At 48.9% G+C, this 26480-nt stretch overlaps 8 protein-coding genes across 8 annotated transcripts; 6 read left to right on the forward strand and 2 right to left on the reverse strand.

The window, feature by feature from the left end:
* Positions 1–192: 192 nt before the first annotated feature.
* Positions 193–1445, forward strand: HOO65_050185 (Stomatin-like protein 2, mitochondrial; the record flags this gene model as incomplete). Its single annotated transcript, XM_071003413.1, has 2 exons — positions 193–641; positions 716–1445. 2 exons carry the CDS (start codon positions 193–195, stop codon positions 1443–1445), a joined length of 1179 nt encoding a protein of 392 aa, XP_070858244.1.
* A 778-nt stretch (positions 1446–2223) lies between these two features.
* HOO65_050186 (endosomal peripheral membrane protein) lies at positions 2224–7868 on the forward strand (the record flags this gene model as incomplete). Its single annotated transcript, XM_071003072.1, has 8 exons — positions 2224–2301; positions 2373–2439; positions 2544–2924; positions 3017–3102; positions 3163–5508; positions 5608–5646; positions 5709–7281; positions 7336–7868. 8 exons carry the CDS (start codon positions 2224–2226, stop codon positions 7866–7868), a joined length of 5103 nt encoding a protein of 1700 aa, XP_070858245.1.
* A 115-nt stretch (positions 7869–7983) lies between these two features.
* On the reverse strand, positions 7984–9066 carry HOO65_050187 (meiotic helicase; the record flags this gene model as incomplete). The annotated part of the gene is made up of 1 exon (XM_071000811.1): positions 7984–9066. The coding sequence occupies one exon, from the start codon at positions 9064–9066 to the stop codon at positions 7984–7986; it is 1083 nt and encodes a 360-aa protein (XP_070858246.1).
* Positions 9067–9766: 700 nt separating this feature from the next.
* HOO65_050188 (Zinc knuckle) lies at positions 9767–10207 on the forward strand (the record flags this gene model as incomplete). Its single annotated transcript, XM_071000812.1, has 1 exon — positions 9767–10207. One exon carries the CDS (start codon positions 9767–9769, stop codon positions 10205–10207), a length of 441 nt encoding a protein of 146 aa, XP_070858247.1.
* Positions 10208–11723: 1516 nt separating this feature from the next.
* Positions 11724–13856, forward strand: HOO65_050189 (Zinc knuckle; the record flags this gene model as incomplete). The annotated part of the gene is made up of 3 exons (XM_071003243.1): positions 11724–12121; positions 13060–13760; positions 13810–13856. 3 exons carry the CDS (start codon positions 11724–11726, stop codon positions 13854–13856), a joined length of 1146 nt encoding a protein of 381 aa, XP_070858248.1.
* A 1224-nt stretch (positions 13857–15080) lies between these two features.
* Positions 15081–15731, forward strand: HOO65_050190 (uncharacterized protein; the record flags this gene model as incomplete). Its single annotated transcript, XM_071000813.1, has 1 exon — positions 15081–15731. The coding sequence occupies one exon, from the start codon at positions 15081–15083 to the stop codon at positions 15729–15731; it is 651 nt and encodes a 216-aa protein (XP_070858249.1).
* Positions 15732–17669: 1938 nt separating this feature from the next.
* HOO65_050191 (Zinc knuckle) lies at positions 17670–18823 on the reverse strand (the record flags this gene model as incomplete). The annotated part of the gene is made up of 3 exons (XM_071003447.1): positions 17670–18172; positions 18537–18652; positions 18792–18823. The coding sequence occupies 3 exons, from the start codon at positions 18821–18823 to the stop codon at positions 17670–17672; spliced, it is 651 nt and encodes a 216-aa protein (XP_070858250.1).
* Positions 18824–22695: 3872 nt separating this feature from the next.
* On the forward strand, positions 22696–23256 carry HOO65_050192 (uncharacterized protein; the record flags this gene model as incomplete). Its single annotated transcript, XM_071000814.1, has 1 exon — positions 22696–23256. The coding sequence occupies one exon, from the start codon at positions 22696–22698 to the stop codon at positions 23254–23256; it is 561 nt and encodes a 186-aa protein (XP_070858251.1).
* Positions 23257–26480: the final 3224 nt, after the last annotated feature.

Consider the following 26480-nt stretch of genomic DNA (forward strand, 5'->3'; position numbering starts at 1 on the left):
CTGCCTGTTGCTCTACTGGCTTGCGCTTTTCAGTTGCATTGCATCTTACCGCTTGAAATTAATTGACTACCTCGGCAAGGAACCCGGACGGTCGTCACAGCTCTAGCTCTAGCCCTTTCCCGACAAACACAAGACCAACAACGCCGACAACATAGTCCTGTGTACGCACAAGCAACTGATTACTCACACACCATGAGTCTTGCAACCTCCAGAACGGCCAGAATGGCCGCACCGCTGCTCCGAAAACCATTCCTTCGTACCCAACTCCGTGCGCTATCGTCCTCACCCCGCTATCTTATGGGCTCCATGGGCTCGTTTGGTGGAGGCGTGGGCACGGGTATGGGTAGTGGTGGCCAGTTAACGCCGACGTATTTCCAGAGGCCGCCGCTGCCCGCCAACACAGTCATCCGCTTCGTGCCGCAGCAGACTGCGTGGATTGTTGAGCGCATGGGAAAGTTTAGCCGCATTCTTGAGCCCGGCCTGGCCATTTTGATGCCCTTTATCGACCGTATTGCTTATGTCAAGTCGTTGAAAGAGGTGGCCTTGGAAATCCCTAGCCAGAGCGCGATCACTGCCGACAATGTCACTTTGGAGCTCGACGGTGTTCTGTACACTCGCGTGTTTGATGCTTACAAAGCAAGGTGAGTCTTAGGCAACTCTGGGATACCTAACCTCTGCAAGGCATTGACTAACATGTTATCTAAACTCACTATAGCTACGGGGTTGAGGATGCTGAGTATGCCATTTCTCAACTTGCACAGACAACTATGCGTTCGGAAATCGGCCAGCTCAGTCTTGACCATGTACTCAAGGAGCGCGCTGCCCTCAATACCAACATCACACAGGCTATCAACGAGGCTGCTCAGGCCTGGGGTGTAACATGCCTGCGCTACGAGATCCGTGACATCCACGCCCCCGAGGGCGTTGTGGCCGCCATGCACCGTCAGGTGACAGCCGAACGGTCGAAGCGTGCTGAAATTCTCGAGTCTGAGGGTCAGCGCCAGAGCGCCATCAATATCGCCGAGGGAAAAAAGCAGAGTGTCATTCTTGCCTCCGAGGCTCTCAAGGCTGAGCAGGTCAACCTGGCGTCAGGTGAAGCTGAAGCTATCCTGCTCAAGGCCCAGGCCACAGCCAAGGGTCTGGATGCCATCGCCAAGACTATCAGCGATGGAAAGGGTGCGGCACAGGGTGCTGTGAGCCTGTCGGTTGCTGAGAAGTACGTCGAGGCATTTAGCAAGCTGGCCAAGGAGAGTACAGCCGTTGTGGTTCCGGGAAACATGGGCGACATGGGTAGCATGATCACGGCGGGCCTGGGTATCTATGGCAAGATCAGCCAGGCCCAGGCTAAGACGCAGGTTCCGGTTGAGCCTGTTGCAGAAATCAACAAGTCAGAGGCCCGCGAGAATGAGCTGCTCGAGGCCTTGGATAAGAAGTCGCAGCTATGAGTTGGGCTTGCTTAGGGACGGCTTATGTGCCCTATTCTATGACTCTGAGCTGGGGGATGAAGGAAGGAAATGCGTTTTTCTTTTTTTTTTTTTCTTCTTTTGTTTGTTTGGAATTTCTACCTCCCCTCTGTACTTGTAGGGTTATGTATTTCTCTCTCTTCCGCCCTCCGTTAGTAGGAGAGATCCCCATCTGTCGTCACTAGGCACCTGGCGAAAGCCTCCAAAAGTTGCCCAATACTGCATATCCATCCACTCACTCTTCCCTACACCAACATCACAATACCTTGTAACAACAGCACACCTTAAATACTCAAGTGTTTTTTTCACTTTTATTCACTTTTTCGTCCCCTTCTTCTCTTTGCTTCCATAGATAGAAAATGTCTCATTTAATGCCAATGGTAAACTTGAAATGTCTGTAATATTTGTTGGGCTTAGATATTCTCAGAAAGCTTTGAGAGCTTGGCCTAATAAGCTGTTGAATCAGGAAGGCGGTGAGAATTCTGCCACGCCTTTCTCAAGCTCAAACACGGGGAACAAAGCTTCAACATACGTAGTTACCTTTGTCGCAAGCCAAACCACACACAAGAATATTGCCCGTGATAAATTTTCGTCTTCATCTTTTTTTCCCTTCCTGTTTGCTTGTCAGTCTTTTAAGTTCAGTTTCGTCTTATATTTCTCCACATCTTATTCTTACACCCTTCCTTGCTGCCTGTTTTTGAAATGAGCCTTGTCGCATGTTGTTGAGCCACTTAATCAATAACCCTTTGTCGCTGCAGATATGACGACGCAATTGTTGGCTACTGAGCTCGCCAACCTAGTGCAAGAGAGCAAGCGCAAGCATAATGACTTGCGCCAGGTGAGTTGACAGCTAGCGACGGCTCAAATCGGAAAGATAACGCATATGTATGTGCTAATATGGAACAATAGGCAGCCGAGAAATCACTAGAGGAGCTCAAGTCGCTCAAGGGCACAAACGAGGCACAGGCAACAGCCGGTAAGTGCAACTCGCTTCTTTGCTTCGATAAGTACCGGCTAGAGACGTGACACGCCAATTGGCGTCTTTTTATTGTTGGTCTAGTCTCTAACTCGCCTTTGCAGAGCTGGCCCAGAAAGCCACGTTTGTTAATCCCTTCATTATTGCTTGCGGAACGCGCAATGCCAAATTCACTTCCATAGCTATCGTGTGTTTGCAGCGGCTGGTAGTAGCCAAGGCTCTTCCACACTCGAAACTAGGTCCTGTACTTGAAGCGCTTAGCCAGGCCTCTTCGGCTGGGCTAGACGTGCAGCTCAAGATTCTCCAGGCCCTCCCGCCGCTGCTGACTAACTATGCGGATGACGTACAGAATGAGCTTTTAGTTACGGCGCTGAATATTTGCTTTGTTTTGCAGACAAGCAAGAATGCTATCGTGAACAATACCTCGGCTGCGACGCTGCAGCAGCTTATTGTCGCAGTCTTTGATAAAGTTGTAGCAGAAGATAGTAGGTTTATTTTCCTTGCATTTCCCCCATTTCCGTCTTGTGTTAGCCGGTATGCTGCGCGTTGATGTATATTGTGCTGACTAGAAACTAAGAGTCCGGCGATGCTCCGTTTGTTGGCGAGGCGCCAGCCGAGGACGGCCCTGTTAAGTTGCGACCGGCTGCAATAGATGCCTTTAGGGTAGGCCATCCTGATAGCTCTTTGAAAATATGGCCGTGGTGTTTCTAACTTGCACAATAGATATTTAATGACCTGTGTCTCATGACAGAGAATCAGCGTCCCGAGTACCTCCGTTTCACCGCCCTTCCTCAAACATTTGGCTTGGAGCTCATTGAATCGGTCCTGACAAACCACGCGCCTGTATTTATAGCTCATGCTGAACAGGCGCACATATTGCGCCAACACGTGATGCCATTTTTAATTAGTGCTTTGCGCGGAAAGCCAAACTTTGCTACTTCGGTCCGCCTGACTCGTATTCTCTACACTTTGATGCGCAGACACCTCTCCCTGCTCCCGTCGGAAAGTGGCCAGGCCCTCGATATCCTTACTCATATGCTGGACCAAGATACGGCTGTCTGGAAACGCGCTTTGTGCATGGAAGTATTCCGGGGGATATTTTCTGAACCAGCGCTTATACGGCGCATCTTCATGCTGTATGATTCTCAGGAAGGCGAAAAGGACGTGCTCAAAACTCTTACTGCCACTTTCGTTCGTCTAAGCACTGAAAAGCCCTCGGTGATTGGCTTGGGATACTGCTCTACTATTCCCGTGCTCAACCCCTATGCAAACGCTGCGTCGGGCAACGACCAGGTTGTTCTGGAGGCTTCCGGCGTTGCGGGAATACTCGGGAGCACAGTTGAAGGCTCTACGACTGGAATTAGCTCTCAATGGAGCACTGTTAGAGTGCCATTCATTGATCAGCTTGATAAGACAGAGGCTCCGCCAATCCCAGAGTCTTATGTTTATTCTCTAGTCTTAACCTGTATATCGTCACTTTCAGAAGGCCTGGCAAAGTTTATTTTGCCGTTGACGGTCCCTAACCGAAAGAAACAGGCGGCGAAGCAGGAAAAGGACAAGGAATCTACAGAAGAAGCCATGGACAGGTCTTTTAAGAAAACCCCGATCCCAGTCAATCCACTTGAAATGAAGGATCACCCGCTACATGAAGATATCAAGGCCTGCGCAAATATCATCGACGAATGCTGGCCGGCTATTCTGGCGACTTGCTCTACCTTCCTCAATGCTGCCTTGGATTCAGAGTACTACCATGGCCTGGTGAGGGCTTTCCAGAGAATTGCTCATGTGGCAGGTTTGTTGCATCTACACACTCCTCGCGATGCATTTTTGACAACCCTCGGCAAAGCAGCAGTGCCTCCCAATGTCTTTACTGCATGCTTAAATAGCGGTAGCACCAAGGCCTTGCCCGCTGCGGAAAGCTCAAGTAGTGGCGCGAGTAGTCTATTAAGCAATGCTAGAGGGCTTCTCACTAGAGAAAGCGCCCACTCTACTGGATCAGCTACAGCAGAACGAGGAAAACAGCCATCATTCGATTCTGCGACTGTATCCCTCAACACGCGCAATCTTCTCTGTCTCCGAGCGTTGTTGAACTTGGGAATCGCTTTGGGCTCTACTATGGGCGATTCGTGGCGTATAATCTTAGGCACTCTACAGCAAGCTGACTTTGTGCTGTTTTCGTCTGGGAAAGTCCCCGGGCGCACGCCTATTGTGAACAAAATTCAAGATGCTACAGCTGAGAACGAGGCTAGCACACTTTTGAGTAACTTTGGCAGCGAGATTAGGGCTGTTGAGACTGCCGCCTCGCGTTTAATTGAAAGCACCGTTGATTTCCCTAACGACCCCTTCATTCAGGTCGTTGAAGCTATCTGTGCACTACTAGAATTCAGCGAGCCCGAGGCTGTCGATACTGAGACGTCTACTTCTGATCAGTTGCGGAGTCTAGAGCCACCTAAAGCTCCGCATGTGAGAAAAGGTTCTACATCGTCGACCTCGGGCAAGCACCGCCGTGTTTTGAGTGTATCAAACGTGGCATCTGTGGCTCCTAATCAGGAAGACATGTTTGCTTTGGCGAAGCTAGGCGACATCGCTACTATCAATATCGAACGGCTATTGGCCTATGACCCAGAGACTTCCGGCTGGGAGATGCTGACAAAGAAGCTGATTGGAGTTCTTGGCAGCCAGAATACTAGTCCCTCTGTGAGAACAAGGGCTGCGGATATCCTCGTGCAGCTAGTTCTCGAGGCCGCTAAAACTGTAGCTCAACTGGAAGAAGGCCAGCGCGGGCCTATTCAGATGAATCTGTTCCAAGCTCTGAGAAATTCCCTGGCGCCTATGAAGAGAGAACAGGCGGTAGACTTAGGCTTAGGCTCTGTGGCTAGCAACGCTACTGATGTGGATATCCAAAGAATTCTTCTTGATGGCCTCAAGAACATTTTGGAGATTTGCGGCGAGACACTGGTCAGCGGGTGGGAAGTGGCATTTGAGATTATTGACAGCATCTTTGTCTACTTGGGCGACAAAAACTCTATAGCTGTGGCTAATGGGCTGAGCACGAGAAGCGCCAAGCTGGTGAGGCCATCATTCAACTCACTGCAGCTAATCTGCTCTGATTTTCTAGCTTCGTTGCCGAATACGTGCTTTCTACTGCTAGTTGATACTCTCTACAAGTTTAGCAGCCAAGACGATGATCTGAACATTGCTCTCACAGTAAGTCATGGTCCTTGAAAACGCAATTATGCTTCCGGAGATCGATGCTAACCCCTATTTAGACGGTGACATTTTTCTGGACGCTCTCCGACTTTTTGTCTAGCAAGAACCAGGCCCTGTCTATTACCACCAAGATTATGGGCGGCCAAGATGTAGCCGAGCTCGCTAAAATGGCGGCGGATCCTGAGAATGAGGCATCTGATGCTGCTTTGTGGATGCTTCTGTTGCTCCGTCTTGCAGCCGTGACCGCAGATGATCGCCTCGAGCTTCGAAACAGCGCCATCCAGACGCTTCTTCGCATCTTTGATGCATATGGCGACAAACTCAGTTCTGAAGCTTGGGCAGTCTGTGTACAGTCTGTCATTTTCAAGCTTCTTACATCCATCACAAGCGAGCTTGCCCTAGCTAACGACGATGACACGGATGAGCAGGAGCGTGAGGACTGGAATGTCACAGCCAGCGTCGTTCTTGAAGGTATATCGGGTCTATTAGCCAACTACCTCGATGCGCTTAAGGCTGATGAGAGCTTTGAGCGTCTCTGGAAGGAATTGCTTCGCCATTTTGCTCAGTTCTTAGATTTCAAGGCACTGAGCATCAATACCGCTGTTTACAAAGCTTTGAGCCAGATCATTGTTCAACCTGCCGATGGCTCTCTCAGCACGGAAACAATAAGCGTGACCTGGGAGCTATGGGCTCGGGGGACGCCCCAGAGCAAAGATGAGACCAAGGATAATCTTGATAACCAGGAGTGTCTGCAGGCTTATGTCTCAACACTATGCGATTTGTATCGTTTCCTGCATCCGGATTTGGCCATTGAACGTGTCAAGACGATGCTGGTTTTGCTGCGCCAGGCAGTTTGTCAAGAGTCTGTAACGGGCTTTGGAACTGACGTTGAGTTTTGCACAAGACTACAGGATCGTGTTCTGGCTGCCATCAAAATGATACGTACGGATCTTCTTGGGGTGCCTTCAGAAGTAATTTCTCAAGTATCGGAGTTTGCCTGCATAGCCTTTGAGGACTATCCTACATCGAAAGAGCCCAGCTCGTCTAGCCATGAGATCAAAAAGAAGCGCACGTTTGTGGCTTTGTCCAAAGCTAGCATGGCTATTCTCCAGGATCTGATTCTTGCACACTCAACAGACTCGGACATTTACAAGTCTGGGGCATTTACAACTGCCCTACGAGCCTTCTCGCGTCCCATCACACTCAAGTACCAGTTCCCAGTGCTCACTCGTGGAGTACCGGCTTGGAAGGTTGCTACTACAGCAGCCCTAGCAGTTCTGCAAAATGCTCTAAATCAGCCAGCCATGGAGCTAGAAAAAGCTAGCACCGCTGGGATTTGGGCTGCCATTGTGGATATCTCTGATGGCATCATCAGTGCTGACCCGTCGTCAGTCCCTGAGTCCATAGATGTGATGGCGGACCAAGACTTTGACATTTCTTCATTCGAAACCTTACGAGACTTGATAATCCCTACACTAGGCAATGCCAATATTAGTAGCGAGACGCGTGATCGTTTTGCGCAGTCGCTGTTCACTACATCGATCATGCACGAACTATCTGAAGCCGAATCACAAGCACTGGCCCTTCCCGGAACACAAGCCCTCGCCGAGCTCTTCAAGAGCCGGCCAGGTCGTACGTTGAATCCACAACCACTTGTACGCTCCAAGATGAGTTACGTCTGCTTAGATCAGATGTTCTCGCTTATAGCTGGCGAAGCAGACCACACTCCATCTATCATGGTCGTCCCGCCTACGCCTAATCTCCAGGCGTCGTTTGGTCCGGGAAGCGGTGGCCGCAAGTCCGGCGGAACTAGTAGTGATAATGCCAAAAACGCTAAGGAGCTACGCATCGCAATTGCCTCGAGCATTGCTACCTTTGTGTCTATTCGTTGTGCTCTGACTATGCGCATGTACATCGATGACACGCCGTTGCGTGGCCGCATGCCGCAGCCACTCTTCCAGCGCAAAGAGCTGCTGCATATTCTCACTCGGTTACTGGAACTACACTCGGAAAAGGCCGCGCTGCCGCCAATGAAGAACATGATGACTCAAACCCGCAAACATCTTGTTATCCTGTTCCCGTTGCTGGTACAGACCGCGCAGGTGGCGGGATCGTCAGGTGATGAGCCGGTCTTGAAGGTGGTTATGGAGGCGATGGCAGTCATGGGAGTGGAGATGGACGCGGTGCCCAAGGCCACGCTTCCGTTTAGAAGCAGATAGACAGATCGAGTTATATATATTTGAGCGTCTTTGTGTTTTAGCCTGGATTATATCGAAGTACATTCCTGTTTTGTAAAAGCCCATCATGTCCTATTTTGAATCCCTTAGAATCTTGTCACACTAATGCTACAGCACACTTGACTAATGTTCCTGCAACTTCTTCGCATGCAAGGCTGCATGTTAAGCTCTGGCCCGCTGCAGCTTCTACTGCGAACCGTACAATTAGTCCCTGGGAATTGTCTTGTTCTTTGTTGCGGCTCTTTGTAATATCCACAATGCTCCCACGCCAGAAGAATGCCAAGTTCTTTTCATCGTCCGTCGTACTGCCCCATAAAACAAGCCGCAGCACGCGGCCCCGCCACCGTGGTGTGCACTCATTCTCCATATCCAAGATCGCCTCAACAATAGCAGTCTGTGTTCCTCTGCGAATTGGTCGCTGCCAGCCACACTGACGCAGCGCTAGTGTTAACCGCGGGAACTGCGCCATCGTGCGTCTCAGCGCCTCACCGAAGGGCGGCTGACGCTTGAGCAGACGCTCGATATGTGAGCTATCTAGCTCAGCAAAGTGGCGTGTTGTGCGCACGCCTGCGGCTACTAGTGCCTCGGCTTTTTTGGGTCCAACGCCAGTAACCTGCAGCAACTCCTTGGCCGGCTCGTCCCACACACTAGACATCAGGCAACGCAGCAGCCACAAAGTCGCGGCGAGGCCAACGGCGTCAGCACGGCAACCGAAAAGATCAGCGGCGCAGCGTAGCACAACAGCTAGGTGGTTGAACACGGTGCGTTTTTCGATTGCAAGAGCCTTTCGTGCGCCGGCAGTGATGTTGGAAGGGGTTGCGCCGGCAGGACATAAAGATATTTGCACGAGCAAAAAGGCCTTGTGCCACGGTAGGCTGGGCTTGATGCCAACTGGCAAATGCCACGGAATGACGGGCGAGGCGTTTATAGCAGCGAAAAAGGAAAGGTGTGAAGGGTCAATACGGTGGTGCGCAGTATCGTTAGATTTGCAGCAGGCCTCAAAAATGTCGCGGGCTGAAGCGGCCCGGCCAAGATGGGACAGGTTGTGAACAGTGCTAGTAGAGAGATTGTGGCGACCTGGGAGGTGGATGAGCCCTGGCGGGAGGCTAACCGCGATGGTCTTTTTGGGACCGGGGGCGGATGACGCCGGGGTGTTGGGTAACCGAAGCGGGGTGGGCATTTTAACAGCAAAAGGCCCGGAATCTCTCATTTCATGCTGGCTTTAAGAGGCTATTTTGTATTAGTCTTTTTTCTCTCTTACAAAGCCCAGAACCTGTAATTCTGTGCGTATCCCCATAGCTTTTGGCGTTTATGTCTGTTTATCTTGTGCAACTTCCTATTGCTACCACATTTGTATGTGTGCATGCCTTCTAAGCTAAAGCCGCAATTATGCCTCCGATCTCGTGTATGGGCAACTACCTTGGAAGAGACAATGCCCTAGCCCTAGCCCACAAACAATACTGCAAATCATCTCCGCCATCAGACTATAGTAGTTTTATCAACTGGTGAAAGTCGCAGCGTTATAACACATCTGAAGACTGACTAATCGCCGGTGCACAAAAGCTAACATGCGGAGCTCTAGGTCGCGCGAAAGTAAAGCTCTAATTCCTATGTCTTAATCCGGATTATCATTAAATCTCGCAGCCATGAAGACGCGGAATGACCAAAGCCTTGGTAAGATCATGCCGAATGGTCCCATTTGCCATTTTTCCTTCTTACTCTATGGATTTAACTTTATAATGAATAGAGATAGAAAGCCTCTCTACTTTTATGGGTTTGTACAGTACCCTCTCTACCCGTGCTTATAATGGTCTGTGGAACCTACTTAGTCGCCGCTACTTCTTACTCACCATAACCAGCCTCATTCTTGTCTATCAATCATGCGTATCTTCAGTATTGCCCCCCTTTTCCTTTCGATGCTTGTCGGGGTAAAAGCAGGCACTCTTGAAGATGACGGATACACTCTTCAGAAAATCGGCGACCACATTACTATCACGACATACAAGGGAAGTCAGCCAGTGAATGAATTTATAATTGACAAAGCCAAAATGGCTATCACCATCGTGCGAGCTTTTAATTACTTCGAACGCAGTCACGATACCCATATGAGCCTTGATGAGATTCTCACCGAAGTCTGCTCGGAATATGACTTGGAGCGTGATTTCATCAAGTCGATGGTCATAAACGATTACAAAACTAGCCATCTAATTTCTACTCTAAATTTTTACCACGAGCGCCACTCAATTCCCGATAAGAAATATGCTACTGGAACTATAACTCCGAGTATGGCAGAGGAGTGGACTCGTTTCACTGATTTCTAATTTTATAAGGATATTCAGAAGATGTTTGCTTATTCAAAAGTTCGCCAGATTGATTTCAAAGAAAAAGACGCAAAATGTATATTTACTTACACGATTTCTTGATGTCGGTATTGAAACCAGGGCCCCTTTTACCAAGCTTATGTGTAAGTGGATGGTGAACTTGAGAACAGTTATGCCAAGCTTGCAGACAGTCTAGCTATAAGTGGTTAGAGATGAGGGACAATGAATAAAACAAAGTTTACTAACATTTGTTTTAGCCTAAGCCTATGCCAAAAGAAAAGAATATAGTCAGAAAATGATCTACTTCCGAAACTCTGTCGATAGAACATGATGCACATCATACAATAACTTTCCTCACGAGCTGGGCCCTATAAGTGAAAAGACCATTTTGCGCCTCACCAATGATTGCCCTGTCCTCAGCCATCTTTTCTTGGCAACCTCCAATCTTTGCCCAAACTATTGCATGACAGCGGTCGTCTAGTTGGATTTCTATCAATCTTGAAGATAGCGGTGCCGCCCTCTCTATAACATAGCCCTGTTTCCGAACATGGGCTTGCTGTGGCGCTTACTTTAGAAGTGCAGAGATGGAGGAGATACCAATCATGTCTTGACTACCCGCAATGATGAAAAATGCACAAAGGATGCCGTCCACTTGGGTGCGGTGCAAGGCCTACAACTGGTGGGTCTACAAGACTCTGCCGAGACCATGGAGCCAACGGCTTGTAGACAAGCTTCTTAAAAGCATGAAAGTGAAACGCCATCCTGCCAACGTGCTACGCCGCAACCTCAAAGAGACCTACTCCCAGCTCCCGCCTGGAACACGCCGTTGTATTGTTGGGAAATGACGGTAGGTAGACGCAGAATAATACAATAACGATAAAAATCGTGGGTAGTGATTACACTTTCTACTGGGACATAATTTCATAGCCATGTGTTGATTCGGGCTATTGTTTCGCATGCTGGTGTCATCAACAACGCAGAATGGCCAAAGCTTCGGTAAGATCATGCTTAGAGAAAGCATTTACCACTTCTCTTCTTACAATACCACGGCTTTAAGCTCAAGTGCCTTTGTCGTAAATGGAGATAAACGCATGTTGCTGTAAGTGTCTTGACAACAACGGTTATAAATGAAATTAAAAATTAAGAAAGCCACCCCGTATCAAGTCTAATGATTACTGCAGTTTAGGCATTAAACCGCCCTGCAAATTCGCCCATGGGCGTGAAAGAAGAGTCACTAGCTATCCATCCATACATCTCAGGCTAGCCAGATTCATCTGGATCGGATACTTACTTACTGTTGTCTACAAGAAATATGGCCTGATTAACCACATATCAAATAAGCCTATTTACCAGTTTTCTCTCCGGTCGCCGGCTTCATATGGCTCAGTGATGAATAGATATAAATACTCTACCGACTCACTCATGTCTATAATTTCTCGTCAAAGTCTACTTGGACATTGCTATTTCCATAATCACATCCTAACCCACCACCCACCGTTACTCTAGCCCATCAAACATGCATTTCTTTAGTCTTCTTCCCGCCCTCCTAATGTTCGCCGGAGTGAACGCGGGTGTCCTAGAAGATCACGGATATACCCTCCACAAGTCTGATGATGGCACTTGCACCATCACAACCGACTACTACAAAGAAGGAAGCCAGCCAGTGAACGAATTCACTGTCAAAAAAGACAGCAGGATTATCGTCATCCGCCAAGCTCTCAATGACCTCGAGACCAAGCATCGTGATCAGATGTCCCTTGCTGAGATTCTCGAGGCCGTCTGCTCGGAGTACGATTTGGTGCCTGATAGCATTAATTCAGTGGTCATGGACGCTTACAAAAACGACGACCTAACTGATGCCTTGGAATACTACCGCGAGCTCTACTCAGTCGCTGACAACCAATATGTTACCACGTACATCACTCCGGCTATGTCAAAAGAGTGGCAGCGTTTTACCATGTTTTGGCTTTATGCCGACATTAGAAACATGCTTCCCCGTTCAAGTGTTAAAGAGATTCGTATCATAGAGAAGGAGGAGAGTTGTCTACTTACTTATTTTATCGCCTAATAAAGTTAAGAAAATGGGATCCCCTGTATTTAGGTAAATGTATATGCAAGCATACGGGAAGGGAAGCACTCGATCTCATTAGGTGATACTGTCGATAAAACAGTGCCATTTCCAGATAGACAGGCTTTGCATCTGGCTATTAGATATGCTATAGACAGAGATTATCTTAGTTTTTCATCCATCATTCATCTCGGGCCAGCTCCTGTCCCGGTCCTCGGCCGTTCTTTTAAGGCAACCTTAATCTCATAATCGATGTGGCTGCTGCGCTGGTAGTAATTAATGCTTCTTGGAATGTCTGGCACCTTGAATAGCTTCTACTTGCCCTTGCCGTTTTGTGCTCTTGTACAACCGTGTGGCTCAAGATTGGGAATGCATCGTGCACAAAGGAAGGTATTGCATTGTAGTCATCGGATGTTCCCTCGTAATACTTGCTCTATACATACTTACTATTCTCTATAACGCGTGGCGCTCCCTGGCATCGATAAAAGACACAGAGTATATTGTATCACGTGATTAGCGCACGAGTGCCCCGGAGAAGGTTCGGGTAAATAGATAAGGCAGGGTTCTTATCTGTAGAAAAACGAGGCTACATAAGTAGAAAGAGGGGAAAAGAAATGTTTTCCAACTTAATACACAAAACTAAGGACCAATTTTAACAGGTTATGAGCCTGTACTGAATTACCTTCGGAGAACATTCGTATAACTAGTGTTCTTGAAAGCACTTTATTGTGCTTGTTTTTTTTTATTCATTTTACGATTATTCGACATCCTACACGACAGACAGATACGTCAAGATTCCGGTGATACTTGAAGGACGAAACTGGAAGGAATTGGAGTCAAACTTCTTGATGCAAAACCAGAATGAAGAACTCCAGTATCTACTGGCGGAAAACCCCATAGAGGGAGTGGAAAGGGAAAAGAAGGATAGCACCAACAAGAAGCAGAAGGACGAGGAATTGGCGAAACGCACCCTCGAAATTAGCCTGAATGAGACTTTTCCAAGCCTAGTCAGGGACGAGGAGACCCTCAACAAGGCTTACAAGAACCTGAAGAAAGCCTGTCCTATAGACACGACCGATGAGGCTTTCTATGAAATGGGAAGAATACTCCGGTCACCTTTGGTGAAAGGAATGACCATTCTGCAAAGCTGGATGAATTTCGAGACGGTCTACGCAAGGCATTATAAAGCTGAAAATGTTGTGGAGAAGGCGGTCCTCAAGACTTTTCTGATTTTGCTTCCACTCGAGTATCAGGAGGTGGCCAAGGAGTGCTACCGAAAGGAAAACATCTCGACGGATGAGGTGATACAACGTCTAGAAGCAGTTAAAAAGACGAACGGCATCAACGGACAAGCGAAGTACAACAAGTCGAAATCGAAGTGCTTCAGCTGCGGCAAGGAGGGTCATTTGAAGACCGAATGCTGGTCAAAGAAAAAGACCAGCACAAAGCAGAAAGCGAACCAAGCTACTGAGGAGAAACCAAGCAGTAAGTGTACTCAATGCCAAAATTGGATCATTGATTACGGGTGACAAAGGAGCTAACATTGTTACAAAATCCCAAGGAAACGAGACAGACGGTTGAGAAAACTTCCACGAGAGTTCCGGATGAAGTTCGGAAAAGCTGTATCGTTGGATATAGCGATGCCAACTATGCGAATGCAAATGATCGGAAGTCTGTCAGCGGAATGGTTTTCGTTGGGCTGGGGGGAGCGATAAGCTGGAGTTCAAAGAAACAAGCAGCGATCGCAACGTCAACCACGGAGGCTGAATATATCGGACTAACACCATGCGCCAAAGAAGGAATTCATCTTCGACGGATACTCAACAAAATCCTGGAAATTTTCGAAACTGGAACTAGGAAAAGTCAGACGTTGTGTTTGAAAGACGAGACCCTAGTTCTAGGAGATAACCAAGCGGCAATTAAAATTGCAAAATCCCTGCGTGTGAAGAAGGCAACGAAGCACATCGACATACAGCACCATGCAATCAAGCAATGGATTAAGGAAGGTCGAATCAAGATCGGATATATTTCAAGAGATAAAATGGCTGCAGATGGGTTGACAAAACCGCTTGGTCCCCAGAAGATGCCAGAATTTAAATTAATGATCGAAGTACGAGACTCATGAGCACAATGGCCAGATGTACCCACTTCTCCGGAGCTACGGGAAAGTGGGGGGGATGTTGAGAAAACTTCCACGGGAGTTCCGGATGAAGTTCGGGAAAAAAGGGCCAATATATATGCAAAGAGGAGTAGCCACATTTTTCATCAAGTTATAAATATAATAATCAAGGACCAATTTCTACAAATACCATTACGTTTCCTAATGCTTAGATTATCCGCTTTCTACCCAGCAATCCCTATCTCGCTAAACTACTCTGCCAACACACATAAACTACTTGTCCCAGGGTGCCGGAGGACACTCTTGTCAGAGTCATCCCCCCCCCCCTCATTCGCGGCTCCAAGTGCCTGAGTTAAATCGTAGATGGCTACGATTGATGCTCTATTCTTAGGCCAAAGTTCATGGTCATGTCTGGACCCGGGCTATTGTTTGTTTTCGAATCCCTGCCGTCATGTACGACGCAGGATGACCAAAGCTTCAGTAAGACCACGCTTGAAAGATGCACTTATCGCTCCTTTTGTACAGGTGGTGACGGCTTTAAGTTCAACCAATACCTTCATGGTGAATGGAGATAAACCCGCCTGCTTTGGCAAACTTGTTAAATACTCTTTTGGCCCTTGGGAATAGTCATTTGTCGGTGCTCTTGATCATCGCCATTGCCATCTCTCTTTTGCTACCCATCGATCATGCATTTCTTCGGTCTTCTTTCTCTCCCCTTTCTACTGCTTGTCGGGGTAAATGCCGGCGTCCTTGAGGATCACGGATACACTTTCACAAAGTTCGGCAGTGGTTATTGCACTATTCACTCTGATTACTATGAAGATGGCGATAAACCGCTAAACGAATTCACGATTAACGTACAGGAAAAATCCATGACTATCCATGTAATGGAAAATTTGTGGGAAGGTTATCACCATTCTAGGCTGCCTCTTCACCGGGTCCTTGCTGCTGTCTGTAAGAAATATGGTTTGAAACCTGATGGCATGAACCTGGTAGTCATGAATTTTCCCAAATCCGGCTATGAAGAACAAGGCTTAGACAGCTACCGCCGACTCCACCGGGACGAGCTCGAAGACGATGAGTACATCGACGCCACAATATCTCGTGGCACGATAGATGAGTGGTATGATTTCTCGGGCTCGACACTCTATTCTGGTATCCAGTTGATGCTCGCTTGGTCGAGCATCGCCGAGATTTCCATAAAAGAGAGTAAAACTAGCTGTTTGCTTTCCTACCATATCAAGCCGGACGAGGGTGGTAGAGACCACGAGGATGAAGAAGACGACGAGGAAGATGAGGAGGATGACAATGATGAGGCAGACGACGAATACGAATAAGCAGGCCGTGCAGTGAGCCTTACGTCCTTTATGGCAGGTTTTGTCGCTTGACTTGCCGTGGCTATAGCTACCTACAACAGCAGGATATCACTGCCCAATTTCCATTCATTTTTGTTCGCCTTGTATCAAGAGTCGATGGAGTAGACTTGGCTCTAGGTTGAGCTTGCAGCAACCTTCCCACAAACTACGGCGGGGAACCAACCTCATTGTCTAGTCCAGCCCAGGGATATATCACCATCCAGCACTGTCTCTCGGAAGCCGCTCATCTGTCCTTCCGGATTGAGGACGTGCATTAGCAGCTTAGCTGGGTGACGGTAACATGGAGCAGCCAAGTCCACGGAGATATTATCCCAAGGTACTACAGTAGGATAGCTTCGCTCAGTATTGACTTTTCAGAACTACCCAGGGCACGCTTACCGAAGCAGAAGCCAACAGAATAGAATGTACATTGAGGGAGATGATGTCGGATGCAAGCTTGTTTCCTCTACCGCCTGGTGAATAGGGGAAGTGAAGGTCAACATTAGTAGCATTAGTAGCAAAAAGTCTGCAAATATCTACCAGTTAGTTAATTAGAGTTGATTCCACCTACTTTACAGTACATAAATACGACGGATAGTGATAGCTTCATTTGTCAAACATTAATTCGACGACCAATCGCGAGACTGCAGGACCTTCAGCGTCCCCTGTTGAACATAGGCCTGTCAGAGCACCCGCAGGGTAGGCGCAGGACTTGTGGTCGGCGCACCCGCAGTGGTGCTGCTGGCAGGGTTCGTCCTTCTTGGGCGCCTTCATGAATGGCTACCTCCTTTTTCCCTTGTCTCTCCTTCGGCCCACATGCTAGAGTGGTAGGTAGATACACAATATCTCCTTGGTCGATCTCGCTGGTATTCTGAATTATTTATCTCCTCCTCGCTTCAAGCCCACACGGGCTCCGTAGAGCTAGCCGTTTCCCTGGGGCACTTGACGATAAAGCCCACGAACATGTCCTCACGCCGAAAGCGTGCAGGCGAAGCCAGGAAAATGCAATCACAAATCGTAGTACCCGGGCCTACATCATTACCCAGTATCTACAGAGTTTCGCTTGTTTAGCCAGCAAGTCCGGAGAGTCTCCCATCTTAAGTCCTAATAATGTACCTACAGGGGAACAAAGCCGAGTGTCTAGATTTATACCAACCTCTTGAGGAATGCATGGTGTTATAGCTAGCATAAAAGTTGCAATAGTAGCAGTAGCCGAGTGCTCCTAAAAGTCATCATTGGCGAAGGTCATAACAAGTCAGTGGAAGTGGATAGGCTTTATCTCCATTTACCATAAAGATACTTAAAGCCGTCAATTGTAGAGAAAGAGGTGGTACACACACCCTTTAAGCATAATCTTACCAAAGCCTTGGCCATTCTGCGCCGTACATGACAGCTAGTTTGAAAGCAGTAGCCCGAATCAAGATATGAGTGAACATATAAAACTCGGCCAAGGAGGGTGCTGCATTTCCATCTACGACGCAGGAACTTAGTAGCCATCAAAGACGCATTGATCACTGCCAGCACTGTGGCCACGCCGATTACGAGCCTTCCGAGGGTCACCATGAGCATAGATTCAGGGAGAAACGACTGTTTTGGAGAGAACGACACAGCTAGCTTCGGTATTGATAGCAATCTAGTTGCACAATTACTACCGCTCAACAGTCTGGGCAAAGGACGGAGGCTGCCTCATAAAGATGGTCGAGGACAGAGACAGAGACGATAATTGGCTCAAGGCAATCGATAAGGCGCAAAATGGCCTCCTTGCCTACGGAGTGCCCAAAGCCTAGGTACACACGGGGAAGGTCTCTGCAAGCTAGACACTTGGCCTGTTCTGTCGACAGCACCCAGCTATTAAATTCAACACTTGGCCAGAGTCCTAAAACCCGACTTGTCCTTGAGACTCTCGCTTCTCCATCCATATTAATGGATGATGTAGGTAAATGAACACGTCGTCTCTTTCTCTTCGACGCGAATCTCCTTAATGTTTGAACGGGTAAGTATCCCGTTGACATCGCTATATAGCCAGAATCCAGTGAAAAGAATCCAGTCTTCTGCAATGTTTGGAGTTATAGTCGCGCGAACATATTCACCGTCGGGGATGGAGTAGTATTCGCGGTAAGGTTTTAAGAAGGAAATCAGGGGACGGTCTTTAGCAGCGTCCATAGCCACTGACTTGATGGTATCAGGCACCAAACCGTATTCCGAGCAGACTTCGATGAGAATTTCATGCAGAGCCATCTGGTCATAGCGAACAGTTTCGCGAGAATTAAGAGCCTCATTGATGGTGATAATCCGATTCTCTTTATCAATTGTGAATTTATCCACTGGCCGATTGCCCTGGTCGAAGTAGCTGGTCGTGATAGTACAAACGCCACCGTCGAGTTTCTGGAGTTCGTATCCACAACGCTCAAGAGCAGCTGAACCTGCATTTACTCCAACGAGCATCAAAAGGGGAACGGGAAGAAGACTTGAGAAACGCATACTTTGTGGGTGAGAATAAGGGTGGGTGTTTATGAGCAAGAAAATGAGAGGGGGAGGGTGGAAATGGCGTTGACCAAGGAGATGTCACGGGCGATTATAGACGCGAGTCAAAAGGGTATTTATCAAGTCCATCGAAGTAGAGGGGTTTTGTTCTCATCTGCCATAGACTCGGTTAAAGCCGTGGAGCACGAAAAACTAGTGAATGGGTCCACTGGGCACCATCTTCCTGAGGCTTTGGCCGTTCTGCGTCGTACACGACCCCGGGATATCAAGACATGGATGTTGAAGAGAGCATCTTATTCCCACCCGCGACGCGGGCACTAGGAGTCGTAAAGGTCGGAAGAAAATCGGGAATTATATCCTTTTGCGCCCTGTAGGCCATGCACTGGTAACGAGACTTCTTATTGACCACACAAATGGTCCTAAAAGAGGTAGTCAGTGTTGTGCAGTGAGATCGAAAGTGCCGGTAGAGGGCATCCATAATATTATCACGCCTCTTCTATACTAGTCACGTGACCCGCATGGGTCCTCCCTGTGTATTGTGACGGTTGTGACACTTACCCCATGGTCGGTAGAATATCGGATAACCCCATGATGTATACTCACTCTAGGGCAACGCACAACCACCACAACGATAACACCTAAATCAATTCACAATATGGTGAGCCTCGTAACATAGAGCATAGCAGGTGAGATATCTGCTAGGAGAGAAAATCCAAGACCCACGGTAGCCTTAAAAGTACGCGCTGCAATGCTTACTGGTCTTAGCTTCTTCCGTGCGCGATGGATTCCCCCACCCACCTTAAGCCACACGGTTGTACAAAGGCAAGGGAAAAGTCTTCAGGGGCAAGTATCCAAGAAGCATTGGTCACTCACTGCCAGCACAATGGCCATTCCAATTACGAGCCTCTGTGTGTGCCATGAGAAGTTTGGATTCAGGGGCAAGGACGTTTGCGGGGAGAGCAGTGCAGCTGGCTTCAATATTGATAGGATAGCAATCTAAATAGACGATTGCTACTGTGCAACATTGCCTCAAAAGAAGGCTGAGGCCAGGGGTGAGGCCAAGAAAATGCAACACTGGGCCTGGGTAGTGCAAATGTCACTGGTCCTCAGAGGCGCCTGCATTTCCTCCGGCAAGTCTATGCTTGGTGGGTAAGGAAGGTTAGATATCCGGGTGGGAATAGCGTTGGCCAAGTAGGGCCCATGGATGATTATAGCTGTGGGACGAGCGAGAGGGGGTTTAACAAGGCCATCAAAGTAGAAAGGTTTTGTTTATACCTAGCCACCATAAAGGGCGCTTAAAGCTGTGAAGCGCGAAGGAAATCTGGCAAACGGGACCATGGGCATGATCTTCCTGAGGCTTTGGCCATTCTGCATCATACGCGACAGTAGAATATCAACATATAGATACTCAATAGGGCGTTTCATCCTCATCCGCGATGCGAGCACTTGGAGCCGTGCAGTGTGAGCTGCTTTTTCTAGTTAATAAGTACATCTATTAGTGTAATCTCGCAATCCCATGTTCCAAGACTATGGAAGAGATTGTGCATGTTAACTCCCCGCCGCAACTCGTCGGCAAGCTGCTGCAAGCTCAGCATCGAGTCTATTCCATCGACATTGATTCCAAGGCACATGTAAAAATGCCTGAACATTGGATATTGCTATCCATCGTAGGTTGCTTGTCGGTGGCTCTAGGGAGCGGCTTCGCTGCTTTCCTGAACCCCGTCAATCCAGCCTTTAACCTGTATGATGGTAGTCGTTTCTAAGGTTCCCAAAACCCCGCTTTCTGAGGGTGTCCCTCTGCGTAGTCGTTCATTTGTCGTGGATATATACCGCTATTGTATAGCTCTGTGCGATAGGGAGCCGGAAGCAGCTCTGTACTTGGGTATCTCTGCAACAACACGAAGCATATCTGCACTTAGGTATCTCTACAACAGCACTAGGCAGCATGTCGTTACTCTGGGACGGGTCGCTGGCTGGCTATGCTTAGCATGTCATCGCTGAGAGAAGTCTTCCACCAAGGCCCCCTGGTCATACAAAGACTCTGCAGCCTTCAGGGGTTTATGCTTCTCATAAGATAGCTGTCCCGGGGGGTCTTTGAACAAGCCCTGAGCCACTGCTCGCGTCCAGCTAGGTGGCTACCGACTGCCAGAGTGTCCAGCCCCATGACCCCAGGTCTAGGTCTAGGTGATGGGCACCTTTTATAAACAAGCTGGGCTAAGCGATAGGGTGTCGGCAAACTTTTGATTTGTGGCTTCCAGATGCGCCCCGGTGTCAAGGGTGTGCATTTCAGGACGGAGATTTGTAGCAGTGTAAAACGACGCTTCAATGATATTCACTCTTTGCTCTTCTGCCACAAAGCTCAAGAATGCAACTCCAGCAGCCCCCCCCCCCCCCCCCGCTTTGCTGGCTAGGGTCTAACCCTTAGTAGCATTTTTATCTTCGCCTCCATCCGCCACACGGATAGTGTTGCCCACAAGTTGCTATCGAAATATACACTACACCTGGGGCTTACTGGCTTGGCGCCATCAATCGCGTGCTAATGGATAGGTGACAAGGCTTTCAGATTTCCATCAAAGACAATGGGTTTCATCAACGGGTACCTGCTCTTCAGCATCCAGCATGCCGCCTGTAGTTGAAGGGAACCAGGAGACGCTTTTCATCGTGTTCGGATACTAGCAAGTGCCATTGCCCTCCCCTCCCCTCCCCTCCCCCTGCGAATGGGGAATGATGGATAATCCACAACATGCTTAGGCGTTCTTGTGCGACAGACAGACACATCAAACGAACCGCGTCGGCGAATCAACGGAAACACAGCAAAGTCTTGACACATTCCCTATCAATTCCAGCTGCTTGAGACATAGACAGTCTCGCCATCAAGTAGGAACATTCTCGCCAAAGGCAGACGACACCCAACTCAACTCAACAACCCGATCCAACGCAGCCCAACTCAATCCAACCCAGATACACCCAACCCAACCCAACTCAACCCAATCTCAGGAGTCTCTGCTCTCTGGTATCCCTTCGGTGGGGGCCAAGCACATACACGAGACGAGGACCATTTTCCTACGCCCTGCCGTTGCGAGAAGCAGCCCGTTTTGCCTGGGCTGCATCCGAGCTAGCTTGTTGGCTCGTACCATATCGGGCGGCACCCTGTAGCCAAGCCCCTCCCCTGTAGCCCCCTCCTCCTTGCCTCGAAAAAGAACCGCAGTAACATTAATCACTGCAAGCAGGGGGGACACCAGTGTCGGACACAAATACGGCATCCTGCATGTTTACGTCCCTAGCGCATTTCGGAGTTCCCCCACCTGGAGTCCGGAGGAGAATTCGAGAGCACAGCTCATCTGTTTGGCCGGCTTGGTGGGTGCAGCAGCACCCCTTTCTCTGAGATATTTCGGGTTGGTTAAGATTGGGATGAACCAAGCCACTGACTGAGACTTACAATGTCTGACGACTGACATTTGACTTGAGTCCTTTTCTTCAACGTACAGATGCAGAGACAGCGGTAACTACATGTAAGAATTATCAGGTTATTCTCACGGTACACGGCATCATGCCACGGGGCAATCAAGACCGAATTTGCACTTGGTGTCATTTGTGGCGTTGGTGGCTTATCTGCTCAGCGATCCGGCCCATTTGCGTTGGTTTGATCAGGCGAGATCGAATTATCGGGCGGTGGGCTCGTGCATTCGTCCATGCATGCAAGCAGATTAGAGAGCTCGCTCTCCTCCCTCCCTCCCCTCTCCCTCTCCATTTCCATATGCAGATTCGGGGACTCGGGGAAATGACAGGTTGTATTTGCCCGCCAACCACAGGCCGTCCTGCTATTTATATTTTTCTTGTGCTCAGTTGGGACCTTGCTGCCAGTTGGGCTGCAGGTCTGACCTGGCTGACTGCTTTGATTTGACTTGGCTTGATTTGGCTCGGTTTGACTCGGTTTGACTTAATTTGACTTGAGTTGCTGGCTGATTGACAGACACGGCACAGATGGGAAATGAAAGCAAAACACAGGGCTCCACGACCGCAACTGCAACTGCCAGGGAGCTGACGGGGGAGGGCACCAGGAGATGATGCAATGTAGTAGTGCTGACGGGGCATAGAGCAAAGCGGCCTTTCTTTGATGCGTGGTAGCACTGGCTGGGCGGCTATGTGCTGGCCCTGTTGATAGCACCCTTTTTCGAGTTCTCAGAGGTATAAAGAGAGGAGGAATCCGATGATAGTTGGTGCTCTCTTTCTTCTTGTCCTTTGCTCTTCACTGACACTCCTCAGCCCATTCGTTCACTTTCACTCGCTTTCTTTCTCCTTCTTCTTCGTCTTTCGTTTCTTCAGACTCAAAATTTCCAAGTACTTACTTCTCTTTTGCTTCTCTTAATACTGTCCATACTCTTTTCCCTCATACCCCCTTTTTTTTCTTCTTCTTCTTCTTCTTCTTCTTCTTGTCCTTCTCCTTCTCCTATCTAACACAATGCGCTTCAACTTCTCTGTTGCCTCTCTGGTCACTCTGGCCTGCTCGACCCTGGTCGCTGCCAGCCCGGCTTGCAAGTGCCTGACCAAGACCGACTCGACTGAGCTGGTTGATGCTTATGCCCGCATGATTGGAGCCTTCAACAGCGAGGATGCTGCGCGCTATCTGACGGAAGACTTCCGCAGCCACTCGCAGAGCATCAATACCTTTTTCAACCCCTTCAGCCCCTCGGACGACTACACCTTCAACCGCACCTCCTTTGAGCAAGCTCAGTTGAACCAGGCCGGCACGCCTCTTGAGATTGTCAGCACACCTGTTGTCGACTGCACCCACATTTCGTTCGTCTGGACCTCTACCTTCGGTACGGGCCGCAAGGCACGCGGCATCACCATTCTGTCCACCGTGCAGGTTGACGGCCAGTGGAGAATCAACCACTTCGACGTTGAGTTTAACTCGCTCAACTGGGCCTACAACATGGGCCAGTACTACTGCCTGTTCGGTAACGCCGTCGGCAATGCGACTGTCTGCGGTGCCCCTCCTGCCGCGGGCAAACTGTTCTAAGGGAGTCTATGTTTGTATGTACAGGCGACTAGTCTGCGGCGGCCTTGATCAGACGAGTTCATCTAGTTGATGTTGCGCCGCACTGCCTATGGCCGTCTCCTCTCAGAGTCTTCCCCGCGTGTCCTGTTAGTATCCTTGTTAGGTTGAGCACTGTGTGTATGTGTCGTGGGAGGGGGGAGTTTGTTCTTGTTTCTCATAACCCTCGTTTGCCTTAGTGTGTACTAGCGAACTTTATATCTATTTCAACCTCTTGTATAGTTAATATCAACAACCTTGTCGTTTGGAAAACTAGGTTCATGACATGTGAAGTTGAAACCCACGTAACCCTAAGGGTTTGATGTTTGTCGATCAGTTCCTGCAAGACCGATGGCCAGTGGCAGATGGACACCACCGAAGTTTAAACTTTGGAGTAAATGAATTGTCTTGCCAGTTCTGGGGAGAGAGAAAGTCTGGGGGCGGGGCGAGCTAGAAGCAGCGCACAGGAGAAGAACGGGTCTGCCAGATGACTGAAAAGAACAGGGAGCAAAAGCTCCTCATCCTTGACGGATGTTTTTGTCTTCTTTATCCAGCAGAGCCCAAGTTCCCCAGAACCAGTTAAGCTATAATCGGGCCGACTTTTATGTATTAGTTTGGAGGCTAATCAGAGACAGAGAAAACACGAACAAGGCTTATTTCCAATAGCAAAAGACGGAGATAAGGCCTGGCGAGGAACAAGAAACGGCCTGTTGTGGGATGGAATCTGGGGAAGAGTAGCTTGGGGGGCGGGCTGCTTGTCTCTCTTTTCCCCAGAATCTTGTCAAGGGCTACCTTGGTAATCCAGGGATCCAGGGGGGGGAGACCAACCGTCCTTGTGACCTTTGCGGAGAAGGGAAGGAAAAAAGAAATGGAGCAATAATCTAAGAGAAAGAGACGCCCGAAGCGAAGAGGTGAAGGAAGGGGTCCTGTTTAATATCCCTTCCTAGCTCCTTATACGCCGTACATAGCGCGTCTTCAGGAAGAGGAAGCCCCATGGAATTCGCTCATGCGTACCCCAGAATCTGTTGTTAGTGCGCTTACTCCCAAGGGCCTCGGACACGGTGATATTGCCTTTCACAGAGGTGCAAGCAAGCCTTTTAGCCTATTTAGACGTCTCTGGTCTTCCAAGCGGCCTATTTTTTTTTAATTTTTAATTTTTTTTTTTTTACCTCCCTCGCCGCCCTTAGTTCACAGACCTGCATGTCTCGACTGGCCGCCGTTACGACTCTATGTCCGGAGTCCAGTCACTTTAAATCCGGCGGACCAAGCAACAAAGGAAGGCGAGACACATCTTATGTCCCAAAACCCGGAAGAAAAAGAGACACCGTAGAAGGGCCGTCGAAGACAGAAGCGTTGGATTTAGAAGCTGTGCAGTTTTGTTATCACGCCGCCGCAAGGGTCATGAGACGAAAGAGAGAGGAGGGAGGAGGGAGGGGGATAGAGAGAGAGGGGGGGGAGAGAGGGGGAGAGGGGGGAGAGAGAGAGAATGAGAGGGAGAAAGGGAGTGGCTCTTCGATGGGTCCATCTTGTGCTCTATGTCTGCGCGTTCAGGGCAAAAGCCTTAGGGTTGGGCGAGGACTGAGTGTCTGCGTGTCCCATAAGCGCTCGCTTAGCCTAAACCACACCGTGACAAGTCGAGTGACACGGGGGCCAGCGAGCAGGGAGCGAGGCAGAGAGCGCGTTGGAGAAAACTCTTTTGTTTTTCCTTTTTTTTTTTTTCCTCGCTGATCCTGTACATTATGAGAAAACATGTGCCGGCGGGCTTTCCTCGGCGCTTTTTTACATATTTTTTTCAGAAACAGAGACAAAGCCAAGGGTAAATATCAAGATGACATCAAGCGAAGAGAGTCTGCTATTACTAAGGGCTACCTCAGACTCTATCATGGCGTTAAGCATATATCACAAAGAACTAAGTAATTGCTAAAGGAAATCTGGGGTAGTTGCCCCTGTGGACTGACCACCTGCTCTTCACACAAGACCCCGCAAAAAAGGCGCAAAATAGGAAGCAGCAATGCGTGCGTGTCAGTGTTACAGCTTGGGTTATGCCGTGAGAATAGGCTAGTCAATCAGTCGCACAGAAGAAAATTTCCGACAGACTCTTCATCAGAGCCTGCATCTGCGTCATGTCCTGCCCCATGAGATACAGATTATTGCCTGAATTGCTAGCCACAGATCTATTTACCCTTCCTCTCGCTGAGGCCCTCTGGGCAAATCGGATGACACCACCATCTCGGCGCATCTCCCATGCTCCGGCTTTATTTTATGCATGGTAGGGTAGCTGATTAATAAACAAGAAGACGAGGTCTTGTGTGCATGCAACGCCAGCAACATCAGCAGCATACGAGCATACGAGTAGCCAGCTAGTCTGGGCCTGGCAACACCACATCTGTCAGGTTTATTGTTTTCTCCCATCCTCCCCCCCCTACTGTTTAAGCTATTGGCAGGAAATGAATCCTCCTCGCGGAGGAGACAACTTCATTTTTTCCTAGACTCTGGGGATCTGGGGAAAAGAAAGGAAGAAAGAGCTAGCCGCGTCAATCCTGTGGGCCACATTGGGGAAATTGAAGAAATGTACGAGAACTTGGAAAGGCTCGTCCATATGCGTCACATGACCCGCCCCTAAAAAAAAAGAAAGAGCCGGTATGTGCTTGCAAAGAGCAAGATGAAGGGCAAGGCAAGTGGAGAGCACGGGCTTCGTATGACCAGCAATCTTCTGGGCGTCTGTTTCTGCGCTTGTGTAGCGCGCTCATGGGGAGGAAAGGGGAGAAGGCCGTTGACTCGGCCTCGAAGATGCACATAGATCCGCACATGTAAAATAGAGTTGGTGGAAATAGTGCAAGACAGACAAGCAAACGCCTTGGACCGGTCGAGGCCCAAGCAGCCACATGCTCATGACACATCGACTAGCGAAGACACTTGATCACGGGGTCGGTCCAGAAGAAGAAGGACAAGACATTCAATTGACCGAGCAGGGCCGAGTCTGTGAGGTAAGAGACTGCCAGCCATAAAATAAAAGGCTGTTAACATGTTGAATCTGCGTAACGCGCAAACTTACAACCGAATCCAGAAGGTGGGCCGCCAGAGCAGGCAAGCAACTGGTCTAAATAACAGCCAAGGGCCCAAAAACACAAGCATGAAGGACTTGAAGGTGGGCTGGGGAGGGAGGGGTGCAGTTCAGCGTTAAGAGTAGGACTGGGAAGCTACCTGAT

The sequence above is a fragment of the Ceratocystis lukuohia genome (assembly GCF_044167205.1).
Source record: "Ceratocystis lukuohia strain C4212 chromosome Unknown Supercontig5_pilon, whole genome shotgun sequence".
NCBI lineage: Eukaryota > Fungi > Ascomycota > Sordariomycetes > Microascales > Ceratocystidaceae > Ceratocystis > Ceratocystis lukuohia.